A 13,405-nucleotide genomic window follows, 5' to 3' on the forward strand; every position below is an offset into this window, starting at 1 on the left:
CCGATGAGTATAATGTGTGAAGCCTATTTCTGGTGTCCCACGCCGTGACATTGCGGCGTAAAACCATACTCACCCGCTCTCTGACATCATCGCTGCAGGTCTCCGCGCGTTGTCTGTTACAGCACCATCACCATCCTCGCACGTGACCTTAGACCCCAAGCACGTGTTTGTGCGCATGCTCGGGACCGCGTCCGCTGGCCGGGTGGATGTGTACGCCAATGGCGAGTGGGGGTCAATCTGCGATGACCACTGGGACAACAAAGATGCGAGTGTGGTGTGCTCCATGCTCGGGTATAACAGGTGGGTCATCGTCCACTCGTATGTACATACAGAAGTCAACATGTACCCGTAAATTCATAAAGATGTCGCCATGTATTCGCAAATACATACAGATCATCGTCCACCCGTAAATACACCATCTATCCGGATATACATACATGTATATTTCACATCGTACCCGTACATATGCACATATGTCAAAATGTGCCCTCGTCACCACGAACCCTTGTGAAAAAGGCAGTCGTCACCACATACCCGCACACACACTCGCAGTTGTCACCACATACCCGCACACACACCCGCAGTCGTCACCAAATACCCGCACACACACCCGCAGTCGTCACCAAATACCCGCACACACACCCGCAGTTGTCACCACATACCCGCACACACACTCGCAGTTGTCACCACATACCCGCACACACACCCGCAGTCGTCACCACATACCCGCACACACACTCGCAGTCGTCACCACATACCCGCACACACACCCGCAGTCGTCACCTCATTCATATACAGGACTTCGTTAGCATATACATACACATTTCTCTAAGTGTACCCGCGCAAGAGGCAATTGTCAACATATATTCATGTCCACTTTAACCTCTACATGCATACACGCTTGTCGACAGCTACCCGCGTGTCACCACTTCCTCCGCCAACCAACGACACCGCGGTGCTGTATTAGAACGTGAATGACATGCCCAGCTCTGATACAACTAATTCCATCCCATTGCCTTCCCTACCCCACAGAGAGAACGCCCTGGCCACGTCAAGTGTGAAGGTGTCATCGGGCACGGGCCTCATCTACATGGACGAAGTGAACTGTACCGGTACGGAAACTCACATCATACAGTGCGGCTTCACCGAGGACAACTGGGCCAAGTCCGACTGCACCCACCAAGAGGACGCCGGGATCACGTGTGAACTCCGTAAGTGGGTGGGGCTACCACTGTAAAAACGGCGCGATTGCCTGTAATAACACTGATGGGCGGGGTAGTCATTCAAATGGTTGGGGAAGTTTCCTTTCAACGCCTTGTGTGGGCGGGGTTTCTTCTATTGACGTTGAGTGGGCGGGTTTTCCTTCAAACACACTGAATGGGCGGGCTTTCCTTCGATCCCTCTGAGTGGGCGGGATTTGTTGTAAACACGCTGAGTGGGCGGGATTGGTCGTAAACACTTTGGTGGCTGGGGTTTCCTGTAAACACGTTTGGTGGATTGAGTTTCTTGTAAATATATTGTGTGGGTGCTATTCTCTGTCCTGTAAATACGTTCATCGGCATTTGGGTACGTTGATTTGTTTGTAAACAAGTTGAGTGGGTTGGTTTTCCTATAATATGTTCAATGGCCAGGTTTCTGTAAACACGTAAAGTGGGCGGGGTTTCATGTGAATACGATGTGTGGGCGGAGTTTCATGTAAACACGTTGAGTGGGCGATGTTTCATGGAAACACGTTGCGCTGCTAGGGTTTCCTCCAAACACGTTGAGTGGGCGGTGTTCCTTGTAAACACGTTGAGTGGGCGGAGTTTCTTGTAAACACGTTGTGTGGGCGGGGTTTATTCTAAACGCATTGCTTGGGTGGGGTTTCTTTTAAACACGTTGCGTTGCAAGGGTTTCCTTAAAAAATGTGGAGTGGGCGGGGTTTCTTGTAAGCACGTTGAGCCGTCGGGGTTTCTTGTAAATACGATGAGTGGGCGTGGTTTATTGTAAACACGATGTGTGGGCGGGATTTCATGTGAACACTTTAAGTGGGCGATGTTTCATGTAAACACGTTGCGTTGCACGGGTTTACTTCACGTGGAGTGGGCGAGGTTTGTAAACACGCTGAATGGGTTGGATTTCCTGTAACGCTTTTGAATGGGCAAGGTGTCCTGTTTAGACGTTATGTAGGATGGGGTTTCCTGTGAACACGTTGAGTGGGCAGGGTGTCCTGTTTAGGCGTTTAGACGTTATGTGAGGTGGGGTTTCTTGTGAACAAGTTGAGTGGGTGGGGTGTCCTAATAAGTCCATATTTGGGATGGGGCTTCCCGTGAACACGTTGAGTGGGCAGGGTGTCCTGTTTAAACGTTATGTTAGGTTGGGTTTCCCGTGAACACGTTGAGTGGATGGGGCTCCTCGTAAACACGTTGAGTGGACAGGTTTTCTTGTAAACACGTTAAGTGGGCGGGGTTTCCTGTCAACACGTTGAGTGGATGGGGCCCCTTAAACATGTTGAGTGGGCAGGGTTTCTTGTAGACACGTTAAGTGGCTGGGGTTTCTTGTAAACACGCTGAATGGGTTGGATTTCCTTAACGTTTATGAATGGGCGGGGTGTCCTGTTAAGACCTTATGTGGGGTGGGGTTTTCCGTAAACACGTTGAGTGGCTGGGGTGTCCTATTTAGACGTTATGTGGATGAATTTTCCTGTGAACATATTGAGTGGGCAGGGTGTCCTGTTTAGACGTTATGTGGGGTGGGCTTTCCCGTGAACACGTTGAGTGGACAGGGTGTCCTGTTTAGAGGCTATGTGAGATAGGGTTTCCCTTGAACACGTTGTGTGGACAGGGTGTCCTGTTTAGGGTATGTGAGATAGGGTTTCCCGTGAACACGTTGAGTGGACAGCATGTCCTGTTTAGAGGCTATGTGAGATGGGGCTTCCGTGAACACGTTAAGTGGACGGAGCGTCCTGTTTAGAGGCTATGTGGGCTGGGGTTTGACTGAGTCATCTACTTCCTCCCTGAAGTTGCCTATTAAAGTGTTTTGTTATCACCATGGTTGCCAACAGCACAGACTCCAGACAACTTCATCATTTTCACCGACGTGTACAGCGGACACCTGTTCAGGATGGACATGGACAGCTTCAGTTTCACCGCCATACCCCAACCGTCCAGCCCAAACCCCGTCGCTCTCACCTACGATGACGTCACAAAACAAGTCTTCTACTCTGAGGTTGTGCCCAACCCAGGCAGTCAAATAAGAAGCGTTGGCATAGACGGCAGCGGCGTGAAGGTCGTCAAACAACTGAGCAATGGTGAGTCAAGCAAACCGAACAATGGTAACTCAAACAACTGGACAATGGTGAGTCAAATAACTGAACAATGGTGAGTCAAACAAACCGAACAATGGTAAGTCAAACAACTGAGCAATGGTGAGTCAAACAACTGAACAATGGTGAGTCAAACAAACCGAACAATGGTAACTCAAACAACTGGACAATGGTGACTCAAACAACTGAACAATGGTGAGTCAAACAACTGAGCAATGGTGAGTCAAACAACTGAACAATGGTGAGTCAAACAAACCGAACAATGGTGACTCAAACAACTGAACAATGGTAAGTCAAACAACTGAGCAATGGTGAGTCAAACAACTGAACAATGGTGAGTCAAACAAACCGAACAATGGTAAGTCAAACAAACCGAACAATGGTAAGTCAAACAACTGAACAATGGTAGGTCAAACAACTGAACAATGGTAGGTCAAACAACTGGACAATGGTAGGTCAAACAACTGGACAATGGTAGGTCAAACAACTGAACAATGGTAGGTCAAACAACTGGACAATGGTAGGTCAAACAACCGAACAATGGTAGGTCAAACAACTGAAAAATGGTAAGTCAAACAACCGAACAATGGTAGGTCAAACAACTGAACAATGGTAGGTCAAACAACTGAACAATGGTAAGTCAAACAACCGAACAATGGTAGGTCAAACAACTGAACAATGGTAAGTCAAACAACTGGACAATGGTAGGTCAAACAACTGAACAATGGTAGGTCAAACAACTGGACAATGGTAGGTCAAACAACCGAACAATGGTAGGTCAAACAACTGGACAATGGTAAGTCAAACAACTGAACAATGGTAAGTCAAACAAACCGAACAATGGTAAGTCAAACAACCGAACAATGGTAAGTCAAACAACCGAACAATGGTAGGTCAAACAACCGAACAATGGTAAGTCAAACAACTGGACAATGGTAGGTCAAACAACTGGACAATGGTAGGTCAAACAACTGAGCAATGGTGAGTCAAACAAACCGAACAATGGTAAGTCAAACAACTGGACAATGGTAGGTCAAACAACCGAACAATGGTAGGTCAAACAACCGAACAATGGTAGGTCAAACAACTGAGCAATGGTGAGTCAAACAAACCGAACAATGGTAAGTCAAACAACTGGACAATGGTAGGTCAAACAACTGGACAATGGTGAGTCAAACAAACTGAACAATGGTAAGTCAAACAACCGAACAATGGTAGGTCAAATAACTGAACAATGGTGAGTCAAACCATATAGACATGGGAAGCCACACAGGTACGGAGAAACCACACAGACATGGGAAACCACACACACATGGGAAACCACAGTACAGAGACAGGGAACCAGACAGCCATGGATGGTTGTAACGTACAGACACAGGGAACCAGACACCCTTTGATGGTTGTAATGTACAGACACGGGGAACCACACAGCCATTGATGGTTGTAACGTACAGACACAGGGAACCACACAGCCATTGATAGTTGTAATGTACAGACACAGGGAACCAGACAGCCATTGATGGTTGTAACGTACAGACACAGGGAACCAGACAGCCATTGATGGTTGTAACGTACAGACACGGGGAACCACACAGCCATGGATGGTTGTAACGTACAGACACAGGGAACCAGACACCCTTTGATGGTTGTAACGTACAGACACGGGGAACCACACAGCCATTGATGGTTGTAACGTACAGACACAGGGAACCACACAGCCATTGATAGTTGTAATGTACAGACACAGGGAACCAGACAGCCATTGATGGTTGTAACGTACAGACACAGGGAACCAGACAGCCATTGATGGTTGTAACGTACAGACACGGGGAACCACACAGCCATTGATGGTTGTAATGTACAGACACAGGGAACCACACAGCCATTGATGGTTGTAACGTACAGACACGGGGAACCACACAGCAATTGATGGTTGTAACGTACAGACACGGGGAACCACACAGCCATTGATGGTTGTAACGTACAGACACGGGGAACCACACAGCAATTGATGGTTGTAACGTACAGACACGGGGAACCACACAGCCATTGATGGTTGTAATGTACAGACACAGGGAACCACACAGCCATTGATGGTTGTAACGTACAGACACGGGGAACCACACAGCAATTGATGGTTGTAACGTACAGACACGGGGAACCACACAGCCATTGATGGTTGTAACGTACAGACACGGGGAACCACACAGCCATTGATGGTTGTAACGTACAGACACGGGGAACCACACAGCCATTGATGGTTGTAACGTACAGACACGGGGAACCACACAGCCATTGATGGTTGTAACGTACAGACACGGGGAACCACACAGCAATTGATGGTTGTAACGTACAGACACGGGGAACCACACAGCCATTGATGGTTGTAATGTACAGACACAGGGAACCACACAGCCATTGATGGTTGTAACGTACAGACACGGGGAACCACACAGCAATTGATGGTTGTAACGTACAGACACGGGGAACCACACAGCCATTGATGGTTGTAACGTACAGACACGGGGAACCACACAGCCATTGATGGTTGTAACGTACAGACACGGGGAACCACACAGCCATTGATGGTTGTAACGTACAGACACGGGGAACCACACAGCAATTGATGGTTGTAACGTACAGACACGGGGAACCACACAGCCATTGATGGTTGTAACGTACAGACACGGGGAACCACACAGCCATTGATGGTTGTAACGTACAGACACGGGGAACCACACAGCCATTGATGGTTGTAACGTACAGACACGGGGAACCACACAGCCATTGATGGTTGTAACGTACAGACACGGGGAACCACACAGCAATTGATGGTTGTAACGTACAGACACGGGGAACCACACAGCCATTGATGGTTGTAATGTACAGACACAGGGAACCACACAGCCATTGATGGTTGTAACGTACAGACACGGGGAACCACACAGCAATTGATGGTTGTAACGTACAGACACGGGGAACCACACAGCCATTGATGGTTGTAACGTACAGACACGGGGAACCACACAGCCATTGATGGTTGTAACGTACAGACACGGGGAACCACACAGCAATTGATGGTTGTAACGTACAGACACGGGGAACCACACAGCAATTGATGGTTGTAACGTACAGACACGGGGAACCACACAGCCATTGATGGTTGTAATGTACAGACACGGGGAACCACACAGCCATTGATGGTTGTAACGTACAGACACGGGGAACCACACAGCCATTGATGGTTGTAACGTACAGACACAGGGAACCAGACACCCTTTGATGGTTGTAATGTACAGACACGGGGAACCACACAGCAATTGATGGTTGTAACGTACAGACACGGGGAACCACACAGCAATTGATGGTTGTAACGTACAGACACGGGGAACCGCACAGCAATTGATGGTTGTAACGTACAGACACGGGGAACCGCACAGCAATTGATGGTTGTAACGTACAGACACGGGGAACCGCGCAGCCATTGATGGTTGTAACGTACAGACACGGGGAACCACACAGCCATTGATGGTTGTAACGTACATACACGGGGAACCGCGCAGCCATTGATGGTTTTTAACGTACACAGTCTTACAGATAACGGAGTGGAGGCCTATTTGCTTGCAGCTTTCATAAAAAAAGAAAGGGTTTTTTTGACATTTTGTAATTGGATTTAACCTTGCTTTCTGTTGCAGGAACTGTCCCAGATGGGTTAGCAGTGGATGCAGCAGCGGCAAAACTCTTCTATACAGACGCCGGAAGTGACGTCATTGCCTGGACGTCGTTGGACGGAACTGGACAGACAGTAATAGCTCATGACAAACTCGACCAGCCCAGAGGAATCGTGCTGGACACAGCTAACCAGTCAGTAGTGTCTAAATGTGCATGACGTGTTATTTTACTACTGTGATAGGTTAATAGAGTCAGAAATAGAGTCAGAAAAAACAGTGACCCATCAGAGTGACCCATCAGAGTGAGTGAGTGAGTGAGTGAGTGAGTGAGTGAGTGAGTGAGTGAGTGAGTGAGTGAAGATGTTTCAGTGAATCAGATGCTGAGTTGAACCGTCGTTTTCCAGAGTGGTGTTCTGGACGGACTGGGGCCAGACGCCGAAGATCGAGAGCGCAGCCTACTCTGGGGACAATAGAAAAACTATCGTGTCCACCGGCATCCAACTGCCCAACGGTCTGGCAATAGACTTGAAGGGTAGGTCACGTGTCACTTCTCAGCATACAGAGGTGACGTCTTCCAATGTAACGAGGAGGTCACATGTGTGTTGTGTGAACTGTAGGTGTCTGTGTGTGACAGTGAGGGGAAACTGTAGTTGTCTGTGTGTGGTAGCGAGGGGAAACTGTAGTTGTCTGTATGTGGTAGTGAGGGGAAACTGTAGTTGTCTGTATGTGGTTGTGAGGGGAAACTGTAGTTGTCTGTATGTGGTGGTGAGGGGAAACTATAGGTGTCTGTGTGTGGTAGTGAGGGGAAACTGTACTTGTCTGTGTGTGGTAGTGAGGGGAAACTGTAGTTGTCTGTGTGTGGTAGTGAGGGGGAACTGTAGTTGTCTGTGTGCGGTAATGCGGGGGAACTGTAGTTGTCTGTATGTGGTAGCGAGGGGGAACTGTAGGTGTATGTGTGTGGTAGTAAGGGGAAACTGTAGTTGTCTGTGTGTGGTAGTAAGGGGAAACTGTAGGTGTCTGTGTGTGGTAGCGAGGGGAAACTGTAGGTGTCTGTGTGTGGTAGCGAGGGGAAACTGTAGTTGTCTGTGTGTGGTAGCGAGGGGGAACTGTAGTTGTCTGTGTGTGGTAGTGAGGGGAAACTGTACTTGTCTGTGTGCGGTAATGAGGGGGAACTCCAGTCCAGTCTAGTGTGTGTGTGTGTGTGTGTGTGCGTGCGTGCGTGCGTGCGTGCCGGCGCGCGCGCGTGTGTGTGTGTGCTCTCAGTCGCCTCTGCAGACAAGCATGGGTTTCTAAGGGCCCGTTCTAACCGGTTCTGTATTGAGTAGACGAGTTGAATGCATGGCCTCCAGGCTCGGCGCGATGTGGGTGCACATGTTGTTGATGCAGTGTCTGTTTCCATGTATTGCAGCTGGTCGTTTGTACTTTTGTGATGCGGGCACACATCAGATCGAGGCTGTTGACCTTGATGGTGGAAACCGGAAGGTCATCTATCAAGACAACTCAGCTCACTTCTACGGACTCGCTTTGTCCGACAAATACATCTTCTACTCTGACTGGAACAAAAGGTAAATGTCTCTGTTAGTCAGCATGTTCGAATCTCCCTGTGTCTGTGTATATATATATATATATATATATTCCTCGCCATGTATTACTAGCTGTGTATTCCTCGCCATGTATTACTAGCTGTGTATTCCTCGCTATGTATTCCTCGCTGTGTATTACTAGCTGTGTATTCCTTGCTCTGTATTACTAGCTGTGTATTACTAGCTTTCTATTCCTCGCCATGTATTCCCCGGCTTGTATTCCTCGGTGTGTATTCTTCGCTGTGTATTCCTGGCTATATATTACTAGCTTTCTATTGCTCGCCATGCATTCCCCGGCTTGTATTCCTCGCTTTGTATTCTTCGCCGTGTATTACTAGCTGTGTATTCCTCGCCATGTATTACTAGCTGTTTATTCCTCGCTATGTATTACTAGCTGTATATTCCTCGCTATGTATTCCTCGCTGTGTATTACTAGCTGTTTATTCCTCGCTATGTATTCCTCGCTGTGTATTACTAGCTGTGTATTCCTCGCTATGTATTACTAGCTGTATATTCCTCGCTGTGTATTCTTCGCTGTGTATTCCTCGCTATATATTACTAGCTTTGTATTCCTCGCTATGTATTACTAGCTGTGTATTTCTCGCCATTTATAACTAGCTGTGTATTCCTCGCTATGTATTCCTCGCTGTGTATTCTTTGCTGTGTATTCCTCGCTATGTATTACTAGCTGTATATTCCTCGCTGTGTATTCTTTGCTTTGTATTCCTCGCTATATATTACTAGCTTTGTATTCTTCGCTATGTATTACTAGCTGTGTATTTCTCGCCAAGTATAACTACCTGTGTATTGCTCGCTATTTATTCCTCACTCTGTATTACTAGCTGTGTAATCCTTGCTCTGTATTACTAGCTGTGTATTACTAGCTTTCTATTCCTCGCCATGTATTCCCCGGCTTGTATTCCTCGCTGTGTATTCCTCGCCGTATATTACTAGCTTTGTATTCCTCGCCATGTATTACTAGCTGTGTATTCTCGCTCTGTATTCCTCGCCATGTATTACTAGCTGTGTATTCCTCGCTATGTGTTCCTCGCTATGTATTACTAGCTGTGTATTACTAGCTTTCTATTCCTCGCCATGTATTCCTCGGCTTGCATTCCTCGCTTTGTATTCTTCGCCGTATATTACTAGCTATGTGTTCCTTGCTGTGTATTTCTAGCTTTGTATTCCTCGCCATGTATTATAGCTGTGTATTGCTCGCTATGTATTCCTTGCTGTGTATAACTAGCTTTCTATTCCTCGCCATGTATTCCTCGGCTTGTATTCCTCGCTATGTATTCCTCGCTGTGTATTTCTAGCTTTGTATTCCTCGCCATGTATTCCTCGCCATGCATTATAGCTGTGTATTCTCGCTATGTATTCCTCGCCATGTATTAGTAGCTGTGTCTTCCTTGCTATGTATTCCTCGCTGTGTATTACTAGCTGTGTGTGCTCGCTATGTATTACTAGCTGTGTATTACTAGCTTTCTATTCCTCGCTATGTATTCCTCGGCTTGTATTCATCGCTATGTATTCCTCGCTGTGTTTTACTAGCTTTTTATTCCTCGACATGTATTACTAGCTGTGTATTCCTCGCTATGTACATCTTCCCGAGGCAAGAGAGTCAACTGACTTTAAAAGTCGAGTTTCCATCCCTGCCGAGCTATGCTGGAATTCCTGGGCTCGATCATAGCGCCACCAATGGCTATTACGAGTTATGTCCCTTCTATGCCTCTCATATGGACCAATCAGATTCCGGCTCTCGTATCACTTGCATTTGCAAAACAAAATGGCGGCGCACAGTCAAGACGATCTGATCGATAATCAAGATCTATATTGTGATGAAATGGGTTTACAATGCGAAGTGCATCAAATCACGTGAGCACCTTGATTAAAAACATGAACAGTTTTGGAAAATAACTGTTGACAACGAGTTGTCACATTTACGTACCGGATTTCGATTTCGTTGCGTAATTGTGATTGGACTATGCATAGACTCGTTAGTCCAGCCTAAATGTAACTCCATAATACCAGTTCGGCAAGGGTGGAAACTGCACTTTTATAGTCAGTTAACTCACTTGCCTCGGGAAGATGCGCTGTGTATTACTAGCTATGTATTACTAGGTGTGTATTTCTCGCCATGTATTCCTCGTTATGTACTCCTCGCTAAGTATTACAAATTGTGTATTCCTCGCTTTGTATTCCTCCCTATGTATCACTGGCTGTGTATTCCTTGCTTTGTACTACCTGCGTATTCGTCGCTATGCATTACTAGCTGTGTATTCCTCGCTGTGTATTCCTCGCTATGTATTACTACCTGTGTATTCCTCGCTGTGTATTTCTCGCTATGTATTCCTCGCTGGGTATTCCTCGCCATGTATTACTAGCTGTGTAATCGTCGTTATGTATCCCTCACCATGTATTACTACCTGTGTATTCCTCGCTGTGTATTCCTCGCTATGTATTACTAGCTTTGTATTCTTCGCCATGTATTACTAGCTGTGTAATCCTCGTTATGTATCCCTCACCATGTATTACTACCTGTGTATTCCTCGCTGAGTATTCCTCGCTATGTTGTACTACCTGTGTATTCCTCGCTATGTATTACTACCTGTGTATTCCTCGCTGTGTATTCCTCGCCATGTATTACTAGCTGTGTATTCCTCGCTATGTATTACTACCTGTGTATTCCTCGCTGTGTATTCCTCGCTATGTATTACTAGCTTTGTATTCTTCGCCATGTATTACTAGCTGTGTAATCCTCGTTATGTATCCCTCACCATGTATTACTACCTGTGTATTCCTCGCTGAGTATTCCTCGCTATGTTGTACTAACTGTGTATTCCTCGCTATGTATTACTGTAGACAGTCGGGGAGGGGAAGGAGTGGAGAGTATGGGAGATTGGTGGTTTGTGGAGGAGGGGAAGGTGGCTCTTGGGCAGTTGTTTAGTAGAGATGGGAGGGGAAGGTGGCTCGGGGGCAGATGTTTAGTAGAGATGGGAGGGGAAGGTGGCTCGGGGGCAGTTGTTTAGTAGAGATGGGAGGGGAAGGTGGCTCGGGGGCAGTTGTTTAGAAGAGACGGGAGGGGAAGGTGGCTCGGGGGCAGTTGTTTAGTAGAGATGGGAGGGGAAGGTGGCTCGGGGGCAGATGTTTAGTAGAGATGGGAGGGGAAGGTGGCTCGGGGACAGATGTTTAGTAGAGATGGGAGGGGAAGGTGGCTCGGGGGCAGTTGTTTAGTAGAGACGGGAGGGGAAAGTGGCTCGGGGGCAGTTGTTTAGTGAAGACGGGAGGGGAAGGTGGCTCGGGGGCAGATGTTTAGTAGAGATGGGAGGGGAAGGTGGCTCGGGGGCAGTTAAGAGACGAGAGGGGAAGGTGGCTCGGGGGCAGTTAAGAGACGGGAGGGGAAGGTGGCTCGGGGGCAGTTAAGAGACGGGAGGGGAAGGTGGCTCGGGGGCAGATGTTTAGTAGAGACGGGAGGGGAAAGTGGCTCTGGGGCAGTTGTTTAGTAGAGACGGGAGGGGAAGGTGGCTCGGGGGCAGTTGTTTAGTAGAGACGGGTGGGGAAGGTGGCTCGGGAGCAGATGTTTAGTAGAGACGGGAGGGGAAGGTGGCTCGGGGGCAGATGTTTAGTAGAGACGGGAGGGGAAGGTGGCTCGGGGGCAGTTAAGAGACTGGAGGGGAAGGTGGCTCGGGGGCAGATGTTTAGTAGAGATGGGAGGGGAAGGTGGCTCGGGGGCAGTTGTTTAGTAGAGACGGGAGGGGAAGGTGGCTCGGGGGCAGTTGTTTAGTAGAGACGGGAGGGGAAGGTGGCTCGGGGGCAGTTAAGAGACGGGAGGGGGAAGGTGGCTCGGGGGCAGTTGTTTAGTATAGACGGGAGGGGAAGGGGAAGGGAGGGTGTTACATTCACATTGTAAGAAGGATTGGGTCATATTCCTGGCGATTATGTCCCAGCGGCCTGATGAAGATCAACAGGGACGGGACAGGCAACGCCATGGCCGGACCCCCGGGATTCTCCAGGATCAACGCCCTCGCCGCCTACCAGGTACAAGCGTAGGATGTTCTCCCCTCCACCCCACACGCTGACGGCTGTATAGTTCATGTACCTTTTTAAACAACGGTTAACAACAAAGGAAATCCAGCAATAGTTGTTTTGTTGTTTTTCGGAAATCAGGATGTTCATGTGATCATTACGCTGGAATTGTTGTTTTGGTTGTTTGGCGTTGTTAGGAAACTGACATTAATCTTAGTGGTGAAAATAGAAGTATCATTAGTAGCACCTGGGACACACAAGTCTAACATTCCCACCTGGGACACACAAGTCTAACATTCCCACCTGGGACACACAAGTCGAACATTCCCACCTGTGACACACAAGTCAAACATTCCCACCTGGGATGCACGAGTCGAACATTCACATCTGGGTTGCATAAGTCGAACATTCCTACCTGGAACACGGAGAGTCGAACATTCCCATCTGGAACACACAAGTCGAACATTCCCATCTGGGACACACAAGTCAAACATTTCCACCCAGGATGCACAAGTCGAACATTCCCACCTGGGATGCACGGGTCGAACATTCCCATCTGGGACGCACGAGTCGAACATTCCCACCTGGGATGCACGAGTCGAACATTCCCACCTGGGATGCACAAGTCGAACATTCCCACCTGGGATGCACGAGTCGAACATTCACATCTGGGTTGCATAAGTCGAACATTCCTACCTGGAACACGGAGAGTCGAACATTCCCATCTGGAACACACAAGTCGAACATTCCCATCTGGGACACACAAGTCAAACATTTCCACCCAGGATGCACAAGTCGAACATTCCCACCTGGGATGCACG

The 13,405-nt window shown here is 48.0% G+C and overlaps 1 protein-coding gene across 1 annotated transcript in view; it reads left to right on the forward strand.

Moving 5' to 3' along the window:
- Positions 1-12,688, forward strand: part of LOC139459945 (low-density lipoprotein receptor-related protein 4-like) — a 30,170-nt gene extending 17,482 nt beyond the window's left edge. Inside the window, exons 13-19 of the mRNA XM_071241680.1 lie at positions 123-300; positions 1,033-1,211; positions 3,044-3,289; positions 7,000-7,168; positions 7,380-7,507; positions 8,384-8,540; positions 12,506-12,688. Of these exons, the coding sequence (XP_071097781.1) occupies positions 123-300; positions 1,033-1,211; positions 3,044-3,289; positions 7,000-7,168; positions 7,380-7,507; positions 8,384-8,540; positions 12,506-12,608 (1,160 nt within the window). The 3' untranslated portion in view covers positions 12,609-12,688. The remainder of the gene's footprint in view (positions 1-122; positions 301-1,032; positions 1,212-3,043; positions 3,290-6,999; positions 7,169-7,379; positions 7,508-8,383; positions 8,541-12,505) is intronic.
- The last annotated feature ends 717 nt before the right edge of the window (positions 12,689-13,405 follow it).

Source organism: Haliotis cracherodii, unplaced genomic scaffold (genome assembly GCF_022045235.1).
Source record: "Haliotis cracherodii isolate W230 unplaced genomic scaffold, xgHalCrac1.p SCAF_13, whole genome shotgun sequence".
Lineage (NCBI taxonomy): Eukaryota > Metazoa > Mollusca > Gastropoda > Lepetellida > Haliotidae > Haliotis > Haliotis cracherodii.